The 12,435-nt window shown below is 42.6% G+C and overlaps 1 protein-coding gene across 9 annotated transcripts in view; it reads left to right on the top strand.

The window, feature by feature from the left end:
* FRMD4B (FERM domain containing 4B) overlaps nt 1-12,435 on the top strand; it is a 324,549-nt gene that overhangs the window by 268,710 nt on the left and 43,404 nt on the right. For all 9 annotated transcript variants that reach the window (XM_047850185.1, XM_047850187.1, XM_047850186.1 and 6 more), the window contains one exon: nt 11,285-11,368. In XM_047850185.1, coding sequence (XP_047706141.1) covers nt 11,285-11,368 — 84 coding nt within the window. The remainder of the gene's footprint in view (nt 1-11,284; nt 11,369-12,435) is intronic.

Raw genomic sequence — 12,435 nt, 5'->3', positions numbered from 1 at the left:
ACCACAAGATCGTGACCTGAGCCGAAGTCGGACACTTAACTGACCAAGCCACCCAGGCGCCCCCTTACTGTGCCAGTTTAAATTAATCTGTCTAAAATCTCAGTTTTCACATCTCTGAAATGGGGGAGCTGGTGATAACAGCATAATATACCTGTAGGGAAAGGCTTTCACCCAGACTCTACCATCTAATAATGCTCAGTCAGTGCGAAACATTATTCGAGGCATTTCTTTTGGGGACTAAATGACATGTTCACCTGGCATCAGTGCTGGGTCAGCCACCCAGAGACTCCAAACTAAGGTCCTAGACTGTCCTCATACTCTTGAACCTTCTTTTCTGTTTTAAATGGTTGATTACTGCCTCTTTTTTGAAAATCTCTTTGTGTTTTATGATGTGTGTATTCTATTATTCTATTGCTAGGTTCCCCTTGAGCCCTTCTGATTCAGCAGGTCTGGGGCAGGACTCAAAAATTTGCATTTCTAACAAGTTCTGAGATAATACTGATTCTGCTGGTCTGGGGACTGTGATGTGATAACTTCTGTGTTTCTTATGCTTGCGAGTTTAATGTCCCCTTACTAGGAACTGGCAGAAAGAAATTTGCCATTAGAACTCCCTCATTATTAAGTCAAGGAGCTAATAAACCAGACTCTTCATAGAAGACCAAGTTCAGAGATAACTGAAGGAATGCGATATATATATATATATATATATATATATATATTTTTTTTTTTTTTTTTTTTTTTTTTTTTAATTAAAACAGGGTGGTTTGAAGGCGTTCTGGCCGGTGAAAAACCACTCGAAGTAAACTGATAACATACCTTAAATTGCTGATCACCGAGTGTTAATCAGTCCAGTAGACTGCTCGAGGAAGTTCCTATTTATACACAGTAACCGATACCTTTTAATAATGACATGGCTAAACAAACTATCATCCTTAAATCCTGGATCCAGCAAGTAGTTGAGTCGGCACATACTCCACCATGTAACCGACACTGTGTGCACTTTTTCTACCTAGTATGATCATGACCATGTCCTGGTCGGTCAGTGAAGTGCATGGGTTTCAAGCAAGCGTAGATAAGGAAGTAGCTTATCATCAGGGTCTCTACAGGGCAATGCCAGGAGACTAGCAAATGTTTTTAATTAGCACAATTCCTAATGATGGCAAATCTTTAGTTTGCATGGAACATAGCATTAGAACTCCCAGCTGTGACAGCTTGCCAAGTCCCTGGATGTCCCTTTTCACACCCTTTTACCTAATTTCTTTTTTCCCCCTTATTTAATTTCTGATGATATTTAGACTACATGGTAGACTTAATCTTGAGTGTTTAAACAGGCATTAACTATAGTGTTTTTACATTTACATGTACATTTTTTAACAACATTGTATCTACCCAGAAGTGTTTTTTTTATTATTTATTTTATTAAATGTTTTAAAGTAATCTCTATGCCCAATGAGGGGCTTAAGCTCACAGCCCTGAGGAGTCTCATGCTCTACCAACTGAACCAGTCAGGTGCCCTGCATATACATTTTTATGAAATACACGTTTTGAGTTATATATGGAGAAAAAGACTCCAGCCCTAAGTTACTTTTTAAATAGCTTAGTTTATTTTTTTGTGTAGGAAAGTTGCTACAGTCATTTCCATTGGGTCCTTGTATTTAACATGTGCTTTCTAGGCACTTTTGCTTTGGTTTCAGGTAAGGAAGAGCTTTAGCATCAAAAAAAAAAAAAAAAAAAGGGAAGGTTGGGGCTGGGGCTTGTTTTTTCGAAGTGTCCTAGAAACCTAGGGATGCCCCTACACCAAGCACAGACAGCCACCATCTTCAAGGGAACTCAGTGATTGGTCTGCTCTGGAAAGCAGTAGCACGGTTTGCTAGCTGCCTGCACTTCAGCCTCAGAATGGCAGGTGGCTGGTTGTCTCTGTGAGCATGTGCCCAATTAGCCACAAACAGGTGCACACATTTGCTGGGGGTGGCTGTTGCCACACAAGTGCTCCCACGGACACAAAGGGTGGCCTCAGTTTTGCCAGCCACGTGGCTTTCTCAAAAATGAGTGAGGTTGGCACATTCCTACAGGGTTTTTGAGGTCAGCGAAGAAAAACAAGAGCCCAAGACAGGGGGCTTGAGAATGCCAAAGGGAATCATCGCCTGAAAAAATAGTCACATTGGCGAAATGGTGGGTCACGGGCTGCTTCCTCCTAGAGAGCTGTCAGAATTGGAATCTGGAATACCTAAATGGAGGGGTTCTACCTAGGTCATCAGATGAAGCACACGCATGTTTTTCAATGTGACATCTACATTCCTGCCAACATCATGAAGAAAAGCAATTTCTGGTTTAGTTACTGAGAAGTAACAAGTCCTATAGATTTATGAGTATTCTCTCTGGCCAGGACCTTGAGAAACCCGTCCCCGTTGGCAATTCTGGTCAAGTGCATCTTTAAAATAACATTTCCATTGCCATTAAGGTCAAGAATGCCCCGTCAGGGTGAGTTCATTCAGTGCTGGAGAAAGGCAGAGACATCTCCATCCAGGGCTGCTCACCTCCCAGCTGCTCTCAGACCCTCCCTCTGGATTCTCAGGTTGATCCTGATTCATATAAACTGAGCCTCCTTGCCCTGCCCTGCCCTGCGCTGCCTGCCTGCCTGCTTGCCAGCCGGCTGGGAGGGGCCTTCAAGCTCAGTGGATCCACGTGGCCTCAGGCTCCCAGGCAAATTCCCCGGCTGAGTTCTTCCGAGGGTGAACAAAGAAGCTCTCAGCTACTGTCAGTCCACTCAGACGTGAAATCTTTCTTGGTCCTAAACTCTGAAAATGATCAAGATTAACCTTAGAATAATGTGCCCTGGTTTCTAACACCCTGGTTGGGTTCCCTTTTTGGTTAGTAAGTTACAGCCTCTTGCTTCTGTTGGCCACTGGCGCTCTTGGCCTCTACACGACAGTGAGCTTGCTCTTCAGTTCCTCGCTTCCACCCGCTCGCCACGTCTGATTTAGTTTTTGATGTGAATTATATCACACAGAAGAATGCATAAAACAAGTAGGTTTGGTTTAAAGAGCAAATTCGAAAATGCACAGCCACATGGCCACACCCAGGGAGGAACGTTGCCAGGATCCTCTAACCCCTCTCTCCCCACCACCCCCCCACTGTGTACTGTGCCCCTTCCCCTTCAGCAAAATCCTCTTTCCCTAGAGGTATGTATTTTCTTGTTTGGCTTTATACTTTTACCACCTACATAAGAATCCCTAGTTTCACATGGCTTATTTTACAACATGCGATTGTGAATTATTTGGGGTCTGGCTTCTTTTTTTACTGTTTGTGAGTTTCATCATGTTTGGTGAAGCTATCTATGTTTGCTGTATGGTATTCCGTTGTATGAATACACTACAATTCTATCATTTCTATTGTTAGGAGATATTCAGGTTGTTTGTCTTCTTGTGAACTGTGCTGCTGTGAATCTTACTCTTTGGTATGAGTTTCTCTAGGGATATACCTAAGAAAGGATCTCTGGGTATAGAGCATGCAAATTTCCAAAATGATCGGACCAGTTAACATTCCCACTAGCAAGGGATGAGAGTTTCTATTGCCCTACATCTTTGTGTAAACTAGGCATTGTCATTGTTGTAAGTTTGGCAGTCTGGTGCTTAGTGATGATTCACTGAGGGTTTAGTTTGTGTTTCCCTGAGTACTTATGAAGCTGAATACTTGATTCTGGCTGCTGGCCGTTTGGATTTCTACTTCTGTGCACTGTTTGCTGAAAGGTTTAACCCATTCTTCTGGGAGGCTGCCTGCCTCAGCCGTCTTTGGGTCCTTCTGGTACTTTCTTTTAATGCTTATAGCTGATGTCCACAGCTCAATCATCTCAGTATTGGTGGTGGCTTATTAGAAATGGACTATTAAATGGGTTCTTACAAGAAAACGATGTTATGTATTCACAAGGAAACGATGTTTTACAACAGTACAAATGACTAAATTTGAAGGGACGATAGGAACCTTTTTTAATACAATTAAAAAAAAAAAAGAGCTTTGTTCTTTCTTGAGAATATAATCATTTGGGATGGTCCAGATTCCACATTTGTCGAAATCATTTATGTATCTCTTTTATTTTTGTACTACTGACAATTTGCACTGTTAATACATTTTCTAAAACTGGAAACCAAATTGAATTGCTGAGAAGGCATCTCCCTGTTCATTCTGTACTAATCGTGTATGTCACAAATTGCAAAGCAACAGTGATGGTCTCCAGTATATTTTATATGACCTGCACAGCATTTTAGCTCTTATTTTCATTTTTTTGGTGGAGGCAGTACTTTTTTTTTTACTTTTTTTTTTTCAACGTTTATTTATTTTTGGGACAGAGAGAGACAGAGCATGAACGGGGGAGGGGCAGAGAGAGAGGGAGACACAGAATCGGAAACAGGCTCCAGGCTCTGAGCCATCAGCCCAGAGCCTGACGCGGGGCTCGAACCCACGGACCGTGAGATCGTGACGTGGCTGAAGTCGGACGCTCAACCGACTGCGCCACCCAGGCGCCCCTGAGGCAGTACTTTAAAATTCAGATATCTTACATAAAACTCTGAGATTTTTGCCTTAATTTTCGGAAAAAAGAATGTAACCGTCAGGCAATAGTGGATCCACATTCCCACATGGCAGAAATCACCTGGATCTAAGCGATGGCTCTCGATCAGCAGTGGAGTCTGATGGTTTTCCCCCCATATGCAATCTCCTTTTTCCTCCACAGTACTAGAGTTTTTAGCTAGACATGTGGCTGCCCCAAGTGAAGATTAGCTGTGGCAGTGTCTTTTCAATTAGGGATAGCTGTATGATTGTTCCAGCCAATAGTCTTAGGAAAGGTGGGCAGATTTCATGTTCAGCCCATAAAGTAATAGGTTTGTAGAGTAATGTTGTTCCTCTACCTGATGGCTGAACTGTGGACATGGTAATGGGCTATCTTGGACCCTGTGAAGGATAGCAATACCCCAGGAGTGGTGAAGCAACAGTAGACGAGTTTGGGCCCCTGAACACTGCATGCCCTTCTAGGACTGACTTGTACATAAAGGGAAATTAATTAAAACGTTGATCTCTGTCATACACAGTCAAGTCTCCACGCTAAGTAATATATCAAATGGGCAATGTTTTCTTCTTTTCTTCATAGTCACCACCATCCCCCATTGTGTTTCTGTTTCTCATGCTAAGTTTGACCTGCCTTTTTTCAGCTGGCTTAAACAGTTGGATTTCTTTTTTTTTTTTCTTTTTTTTTTTAATTTTTAAGTATATTTATTTTGAGAGCAAGAGAGACAAGTGTGAGTAGGGGAGGGGCAGAGAGAGGAAGAGAGAGAATTCCAAGCAGGCTCTTCACTGTCAGCACAGAGTCAAATGTGGGACTCCAACTCAGGAAACCCTGAGATCATGACCTGAGCTGAAACAAGGAGTCATACACTTAACCAACAGAGCCACGCAGCCTCCCCCCCCCCGCCACCGACAGTCGAATTTCTAATGCCTCTCTCACTTGACTCCTGATAGGCATTTGTATCTAAGATGTACTTGTATTCTGATATTTATAGTCTGAGAGTGACACAGGAGAGTAATTCTTTAAGTCTAAAAGATACAATTTAGAAGTTTTAGGGTTGAGGGGCACCTGGGTTGGTTGGTTAAGCCTCCGACTCTTGATTTCGGCTCAGCTCATGATCTTGCAGTTCAGGGCTTTGGCCCCTTCGTCAGGCTCTGTGCTGACAGTGTGGAGCCTGCTTGGGATTCTCTCTCTCTCTCTCTCTCTCTCTCTCTCTGCCCCCCCTAAGTTGAGCTTTCTCTCCAAATAAGGTTAAAAAGAATAAATAAGCTTAAGAAGAAAAAGTTTAAGGGTTGAATTATCAGGAGTTTTATAATAATTCAAGTCAGGCTTTCTCATACTCAACATTGCTAACATTTGGGACAGGGTAATTCTTTGTTGTTAGGGCTCTATCCTGTGTGTAATAGATGTTCAGTAGCATCCTGGCCTCTACTCAGCAGATGCCAGTAACGCCTCCTTTCAAGTGTGACTATAAAAAATGTCTTAAGGGGTGCCTGGCTGGCCCAGCTGGTGGAACAGGAGACTGTTGGTCTCAGGGTTTAAGTTCGAGCCCTGTGCTGGGTGTGGAGATTACTTAAGATTAAAAAATACGGGGAGGCACCTGGGTGGTTAGGTCAAGTAAGCCTCCGATTCTTGATTTTGGCTCTGGTCATAATCTGATTGTGGTGAGATTGAGTCCCGCATCAGGCTCCACACCAGGCATGGAACCCACTTAAGATTCTCTCTCCCTCTCTCCCCCTCTCCCTCCCTGTCTCCCTGTCCCTCTCCCTCCCCGTCTCCCTCTCTCCCTCTCCGCCTCCCCTCTCCCTCTCACTCTCTCCCTCTCCCCCTCTCCCCCTCTCACTCTTCCTCTCCCTCTCCCTCCCCCTCCCTCCCTCCCTCCCTCTGCCCTACTCACAGGTGCACAAGCCCGCTCATTTGCGCACGCTCTCTCTCTCAAAAAAAAAAAAAAAAACTTTAAAAACAATGTCGTAAGACATTACTGAATGTCCCCCAAGGAGCAAAACTACATAAGTTAAGAACCACTAATCTAAAGTGAATTTCTTTCTTTTTCTTTCTTTCTTTTCTACATTAATATACCTTATTATTTTAGAGCAGTTTTAGGTTTCAGAAACTTGGGGCAGGAAGTCCAGGGAGTTCCCATATACCCCCTCTTTCTTGCCCCTCCCGACCTCCCCAGCAGTTTCCCTTATTATTAACATCTTACTTTAGTGTGGTTTGCTTGTTACAACTGAATCAATATTATTACATTATTGTTTTTTTTTTTAATTTTTTTTTTCAACGTTTATTTATTTTTGGGACAGAGAGAGACAGAACATGAATGGGGGAGGGGCAGAGAGAGAGGGAGACACAGAATCAGAAACAGGCTCCAGGCTCCGAGCCATCAGCCCAGAGCCCGACGCGGGGCTCGAACTCACGGACCGCGAGATCGTGACCTGGCTGAAGTCGGACGCTTAACCGACTGCGCCACCCAGGTGCCCCATTACATTATTGTTAACCAACGTCCATAGTCCAATTGGGATTCAGTCTGTATATTGTACAGGTTTACAAATGTTAACAAATGCATAATGTCATGTGTGTCATTACAATATTCAGAATCGTTTCACTGCCCGCACATCCCTGTGCTCCACCTGTTCAGGTATATACCTTTGAAACTCTCCTTGAAATGATCCCTAAGCTGCCTCCCTATTAATGCACATTTTAGTTGCTTCCTGGTGATTGATTAGTACCCTAGCCGTCTTAGTGAATGAATACTCATTGTTATTTAGGATACTGGCCTCTGGTTAATCTTTGCTTGTATGTTGATTACTCAGCCCCCATGTCCAGATGAATAACGTCTTATCACATCTGATAACCAGGGCGATTCTGATTGTCTGTAGTAGTCCCCACTTACCTGCGGTTTCACTTTCCACGGCGTCAATTCCCCGAGGTCTGGAAGTAGATGATCCTCTCCCTGACGAATCATCAGAAGGTCAATAGTAGCCTAACACTAGGTCACAATGCCTGTCATTCACCTCCCTGCATCTCCGCATGTAGGCATTTTGTCATCTCACATCCCATATGAAGAATGGTGAGTATAGCACAGTAAGATACGTTTAGAGAGAGACCACATTCACGTAACTGTTACGATGGTACATTGTTACCATTGTTCTATTTTCTAATTATTTTTAACCTTTTACTATGACTGATTTACAAATTAAACTTTATCATGGGTATGTGTGTATAGGAAAAAACGTGGTATGGTTTTGGGACTATCTGCAGTCTCAGACACCCATTTGGGTTCTGGGAACGTGTCCCCCATGGATAAGAGGAACCATTTTATAGTTAAAATTACTCTTGAAAATTCCTTGAAAAAATGAGATATCAAAGACCAGAGTTTATCTTCAATAAATTCAACACAGGTAGTATTTTTCTCATGTTGAACCACATAGCTGTTTCTTTAGTTAGGCTCTAAACATGTAAGTTGCTTGTGTTTAGCAGACATGTATTAAATGCTTAATACATGTTTACAAAATGCTAGAAAAACCTCAGTGTTGTGAGATGCTGGTACTTTGAGGACACAGGAACTAACACCTTCTTGAAGGGCATCAACTTCAAACCTCCGGTTCTGCATTTATTCTCAACCATGAGCTTATTGAAAAGAATGATGGATAAAATCTCTCCCTTACTTCTGTCCCCTCTCTCCTCTCTCTTTTGGCTGACTACTCACATAAGTTAAAAGCAACTCCATCAAATGACACTTGTTTCTACATGCTAGGTATGCAGTATATACTCTATACATATTTGCTGAAAAAATAAATGAGTCTAAACTGAATAGCAGCCTTCACTCTGGTGAGTCTTAATTGCTACAAAATTAACTATAATCCAAAGAAGTAAATGAACGCTAGGCTGAGTTCTTGGAACATAGCATACAGTTCACGTAGACCCAGAAGGTAACAAAACACATGTAATTGGTGGTGATGATTAATAACAAAAAGTTATTTGTCCTTAGCCTCTCATTTTAGAATATGTACATGTATTTGCCCTTCATAAAAAACTCACAAGCCAACTTCTTTGAAAAGGAAATCGAGGGGCGCCTGGGTGGCGCAGTCGGTTAAGCGTCCGACTTCAGCCAGGTCACGATCTCGAGGTCTGTGAGTTCGAGCCCCGAGTCAGGCTCTGGGCTGATGGCTCCGAGCCTGGAGCCTGTTTCCGATTCTGTGTCTCCCTCTCTCTCTGCCCCTCCCCCGTTCATGCTCTGTCTCTCTCTGTCCCAAAAATAAATAAACGTTGAAAAAAAAAAATTTAAAAAAAAGAAAAGGAAATCGAATTTGAAGGACAGAGCATAAAAGAAATTATTAAGAAAAATAAATATTATTACTGGGAGTTAACAGATGACCTTTAATATGAATAAATCGGATTGTGGTCTATTTTGGTTTTCAGGAAGCCCAAACCTGTTTTCCGAGATTGTCAATGTCGTTAAGCCGTACTGCTTAGATTTCAAATGAATAGAGAGATTTATCGTTACGTAAGAACAACCGAGTGACTTCTTGCTTCCTGTAGTCATTTGTAAAGCCGGATCTTTCACCTCTAAGATGAACCTTAAGGCCACAACCTTCGTTTTGAATGTAATGTTGACAGGTGCAAATCATGGTGTCTCCAAGCGAGGGGATACTCCACTCTATCTGTTCTTAGTGAAAGAGAGTAAGTGTATGTATACGTTGCTCAGTGGCATGGTCAGGAAATGAGACGGTAAAACCAAAACACAACATTTCTGTGGACGTTAACGGAGAGCCATGTATACACCAAGCCTGATGTGGTGACAGGATGAGCAATTTCTAATACGGCACATACACTGTGCCTCAAACAGACCCTGGCCGCAGCCTGTGCTCGGTTTCCTGGGTTAATCTGTGACACTTGATCTGCAAGTGTTGAATGAATGCTTCCGGAGGAGATTCACTTGAAGTTCAGTGTTCCATCATCCAGCCAAGACATTCATCGCTTTGAATGTGAATCACTGAGGCGAACCCCCGGGAAGCTGGTGTGAAAATGCATAAATGATGGATCTTGAAAATAATTGGTTCTGTGTTTTCCTTTGTAACCAGGGGGTGAGGGTGAAGGGGAGCTATGCCTTGCCCAAGATGAGAATGTGCTCTCTGGAATGCCATTCCGAGGGTCTGTCAGGGAATCAGGTTATGGTCTTGTCATTTTTTGTGAATGTTTATTTATTTTTGAGAGAACAGGAGTGGGGGGGAGGGACAGAGGATCCAGAAGCGGACTCTGAGCTGTCAGCACAGAGCCCGATGTGGGGCTCACACTCATGAATCACGAGACTGTGACCCAAGCCGAAGTGGGATGCTCAGCCTTCTGAGCCACCCAGGCACCGCCTGATCTTGTCTTTTAAAGCCAAGCAGACTGGGTTTGCCTTCTGGCTTCTCTGCATAGTGGCTGTGAGACACTGAGTGAGGGGCTTACTTCTGGAAGCCTCTCCCTCTTACCTGTAAAGCATGGATAATAACAGTACCTACCACCTGGAAGGAGTCATGGTGAGACTTAGGTCAGGTATATAATGCCTAAAAAGTGTCTTGCATGGTGCCTTGACTTTCCACAAACGATAGGTTCTGGGAAAGAGATGAAGCAGTGGACAGTTGAAGAGCTACCAATGGGCTGATTGATGGATGCCAGTTTGGTCAGGATTTTTAATAGCTGTTCATGTACTTATCCCAGGCTCTGATAGACCCCAGAGAGCCATGTCTGTTTTTTCATAGACTACCCTTAAATACTTGGGGCAGTTTTTGAGAGGACCAGGTATGACTGCACCGTATTACCTGTTCTTCCTTCTGTTAAGTTCCATGAAGACCACACCCCTCTCTTTTTTATTTATTTATTTTTAAGTAAGCTGTATACACCCAACATGGGGCTCGAACTCGCAACCCCGAGATCAAGAGTTGCATGTTCTCTTGACTGAGCCAGCTGGGCGCCCCCCAAAATTGTCTCTTTTGACAACTAGAATGTTGCCTTTTTATAGTGAGATAACAGCTGACCTTAACGAGGTACATTTTTAGTTCATTTGATGCAATTTGAAGGATATCTGGGGTTTCATTAGACACATGTTTTCAGGTCCTCTTCTTTCAAGTGTTTTTCACAAATGGCCAACTTGATCCATTTTATTTCAGAGCATGGTAAGGAAACAACAGACAAGTAATAGTAAAGTGTATACAAACCTTTTTATTGAATTGATACCTTTTATGAGAAAGTGATAATACTATATGAGTGGTTTTATGATAATCAGTATTCCAGCATGGTGAATATTATGTGCCCCTGAAGATCACTATGGGAGTGCTATAGGCACACAGAGAAGGTGTGTAATAAAATTTGAAGAATGCTGTGTGAAAATGGAATATGGGATATCCACAGTTATAATAATAATTAGGTAACAGAATAGCTATACATAGAAATATACAATAAAAGTAGCTGCAGGTTTATCAGGAGGGTAAGGAAAATGGGATTATGGCACCTGAATACCGTTATTTTAATTTTTGTGTGTGTCTTTTTAAAAACTTCAAAATGTCACATGGTTTGGCGGGTTGTCCTTTGGGGGAATTGAATCCGTAGCCTTATATGTGCTGACCACATTTTGCTAGAGCCCGGTGTAGTGTCATTACTTACCAGATTTCATCTGGTGACTAGCTTGGATGATAGTTTAGGTAACAGTGACTGACATTACTGCATTACTCTTCTTTTCAGTGATGAAAATGCCAGGAAAGACTTAAAGACATTACCAGCCTTTCCAACCAAAACCCTTCAGGAACATCCATCCCTGGCTTACTGGTAAGCCAAAGCAGGACAACAGGTGACCCCGTTGTCATAGCCTCCATTGAGAACTGCGTGCTTTTCGGGAAACTAAAAGAGATATGAGTGCAGAAAGTATCAAATCACATGTGTCAGGGTGACCATAAGTAGACCTGATCCTTTCTGTGAAAGGGTCTTGTCAGAACTTACTGGAGATCGTTGTACCACGATTGTAGTCATTAGTGAAGAGTGGCTGCATGCTTTCTCATTTGCACACGCAAAAAGTCTGTATAGAATATGCTTTTAAGGGAACATAATGCTCAGTACGTGTGCAGTCACTGTGTGATGTGGCCTTAATCTAGCAGTGTGTAATATACGTGTCATAAAATACAAATTTCCTTGGATACAGGTTTTCTCACTACCCAGAAATTACCTGAGTGAACAGAGGTTTCTCCCATGGCCAAAAATTGTTGTGTATTTTGAGTGATTCCATTTGTTGGGATTATTTTAATTCCATTAAATGCATTAATTCATTAAATTCATTAACTTCATTAATTATTTTAATGAAGCCATAGTACCCATTTTCCGTTCAACGTTTTTCCTGGTAGGATATGTTTTTCCCCCTTGAATTAGTTACAGCCCCTTTAAATGTAGTTTCCTTGATTTAGGGCTTTGAATCTTGAATATAGTTTTACTTTCCATTAAAAAAATGGATTACAAAATAAATACTCAACATGAAGAGTGGTTTTTTTTTTTTTTTAATTTTTTTTTTCAACGTTTATTTATTTTTGGGACAGAGAGAGACAGAGCATGAACGGGGGAGGGGCAGAGAGAGAGGGAGACACAGAATCGGAAACAGGCTCCAGGCTCTGAGCCATCAGCCCAGAGCCCGACGCGGGGCTCGAACTCACGGACCGCGAGATCGTGACCTGGCTGAAGTCGGACGCTTAACCGACTGCGCCACCCAGGCGCCCCGAAGAATGGTTTTTTTTAAGTTCATTTATTTTGAGTGGAGACGTGGGGGACCAGCAGAGAAAGAGAGAGAGAGAATCCCAAGCAGGCTCCACGCTGACAGCACAGAGCCCAACACAGGACTCAAACTCATG

The sequence above is a fragment of the Prionailurus viverrinus genome, chromosome A2 (genome assembly GCF_022837055.1).
Source record: "Prionailurus viverrinus isolate Anna chromosome A2, UM_Priviv_1.0, whole genome shotgun sequence".
NCBI classification, from domain to species: Eukaryota; Metazoa; Chordata; class Mammalia; order Carnivora; family Felidae; genus Prionailurus; species Prionailurus viverrinus.
The sequence above is the reverse complement of the archived record's forward strand: the minus strand, read 5'-3'. Positions and strand labels throughout refer to the sequence as shown.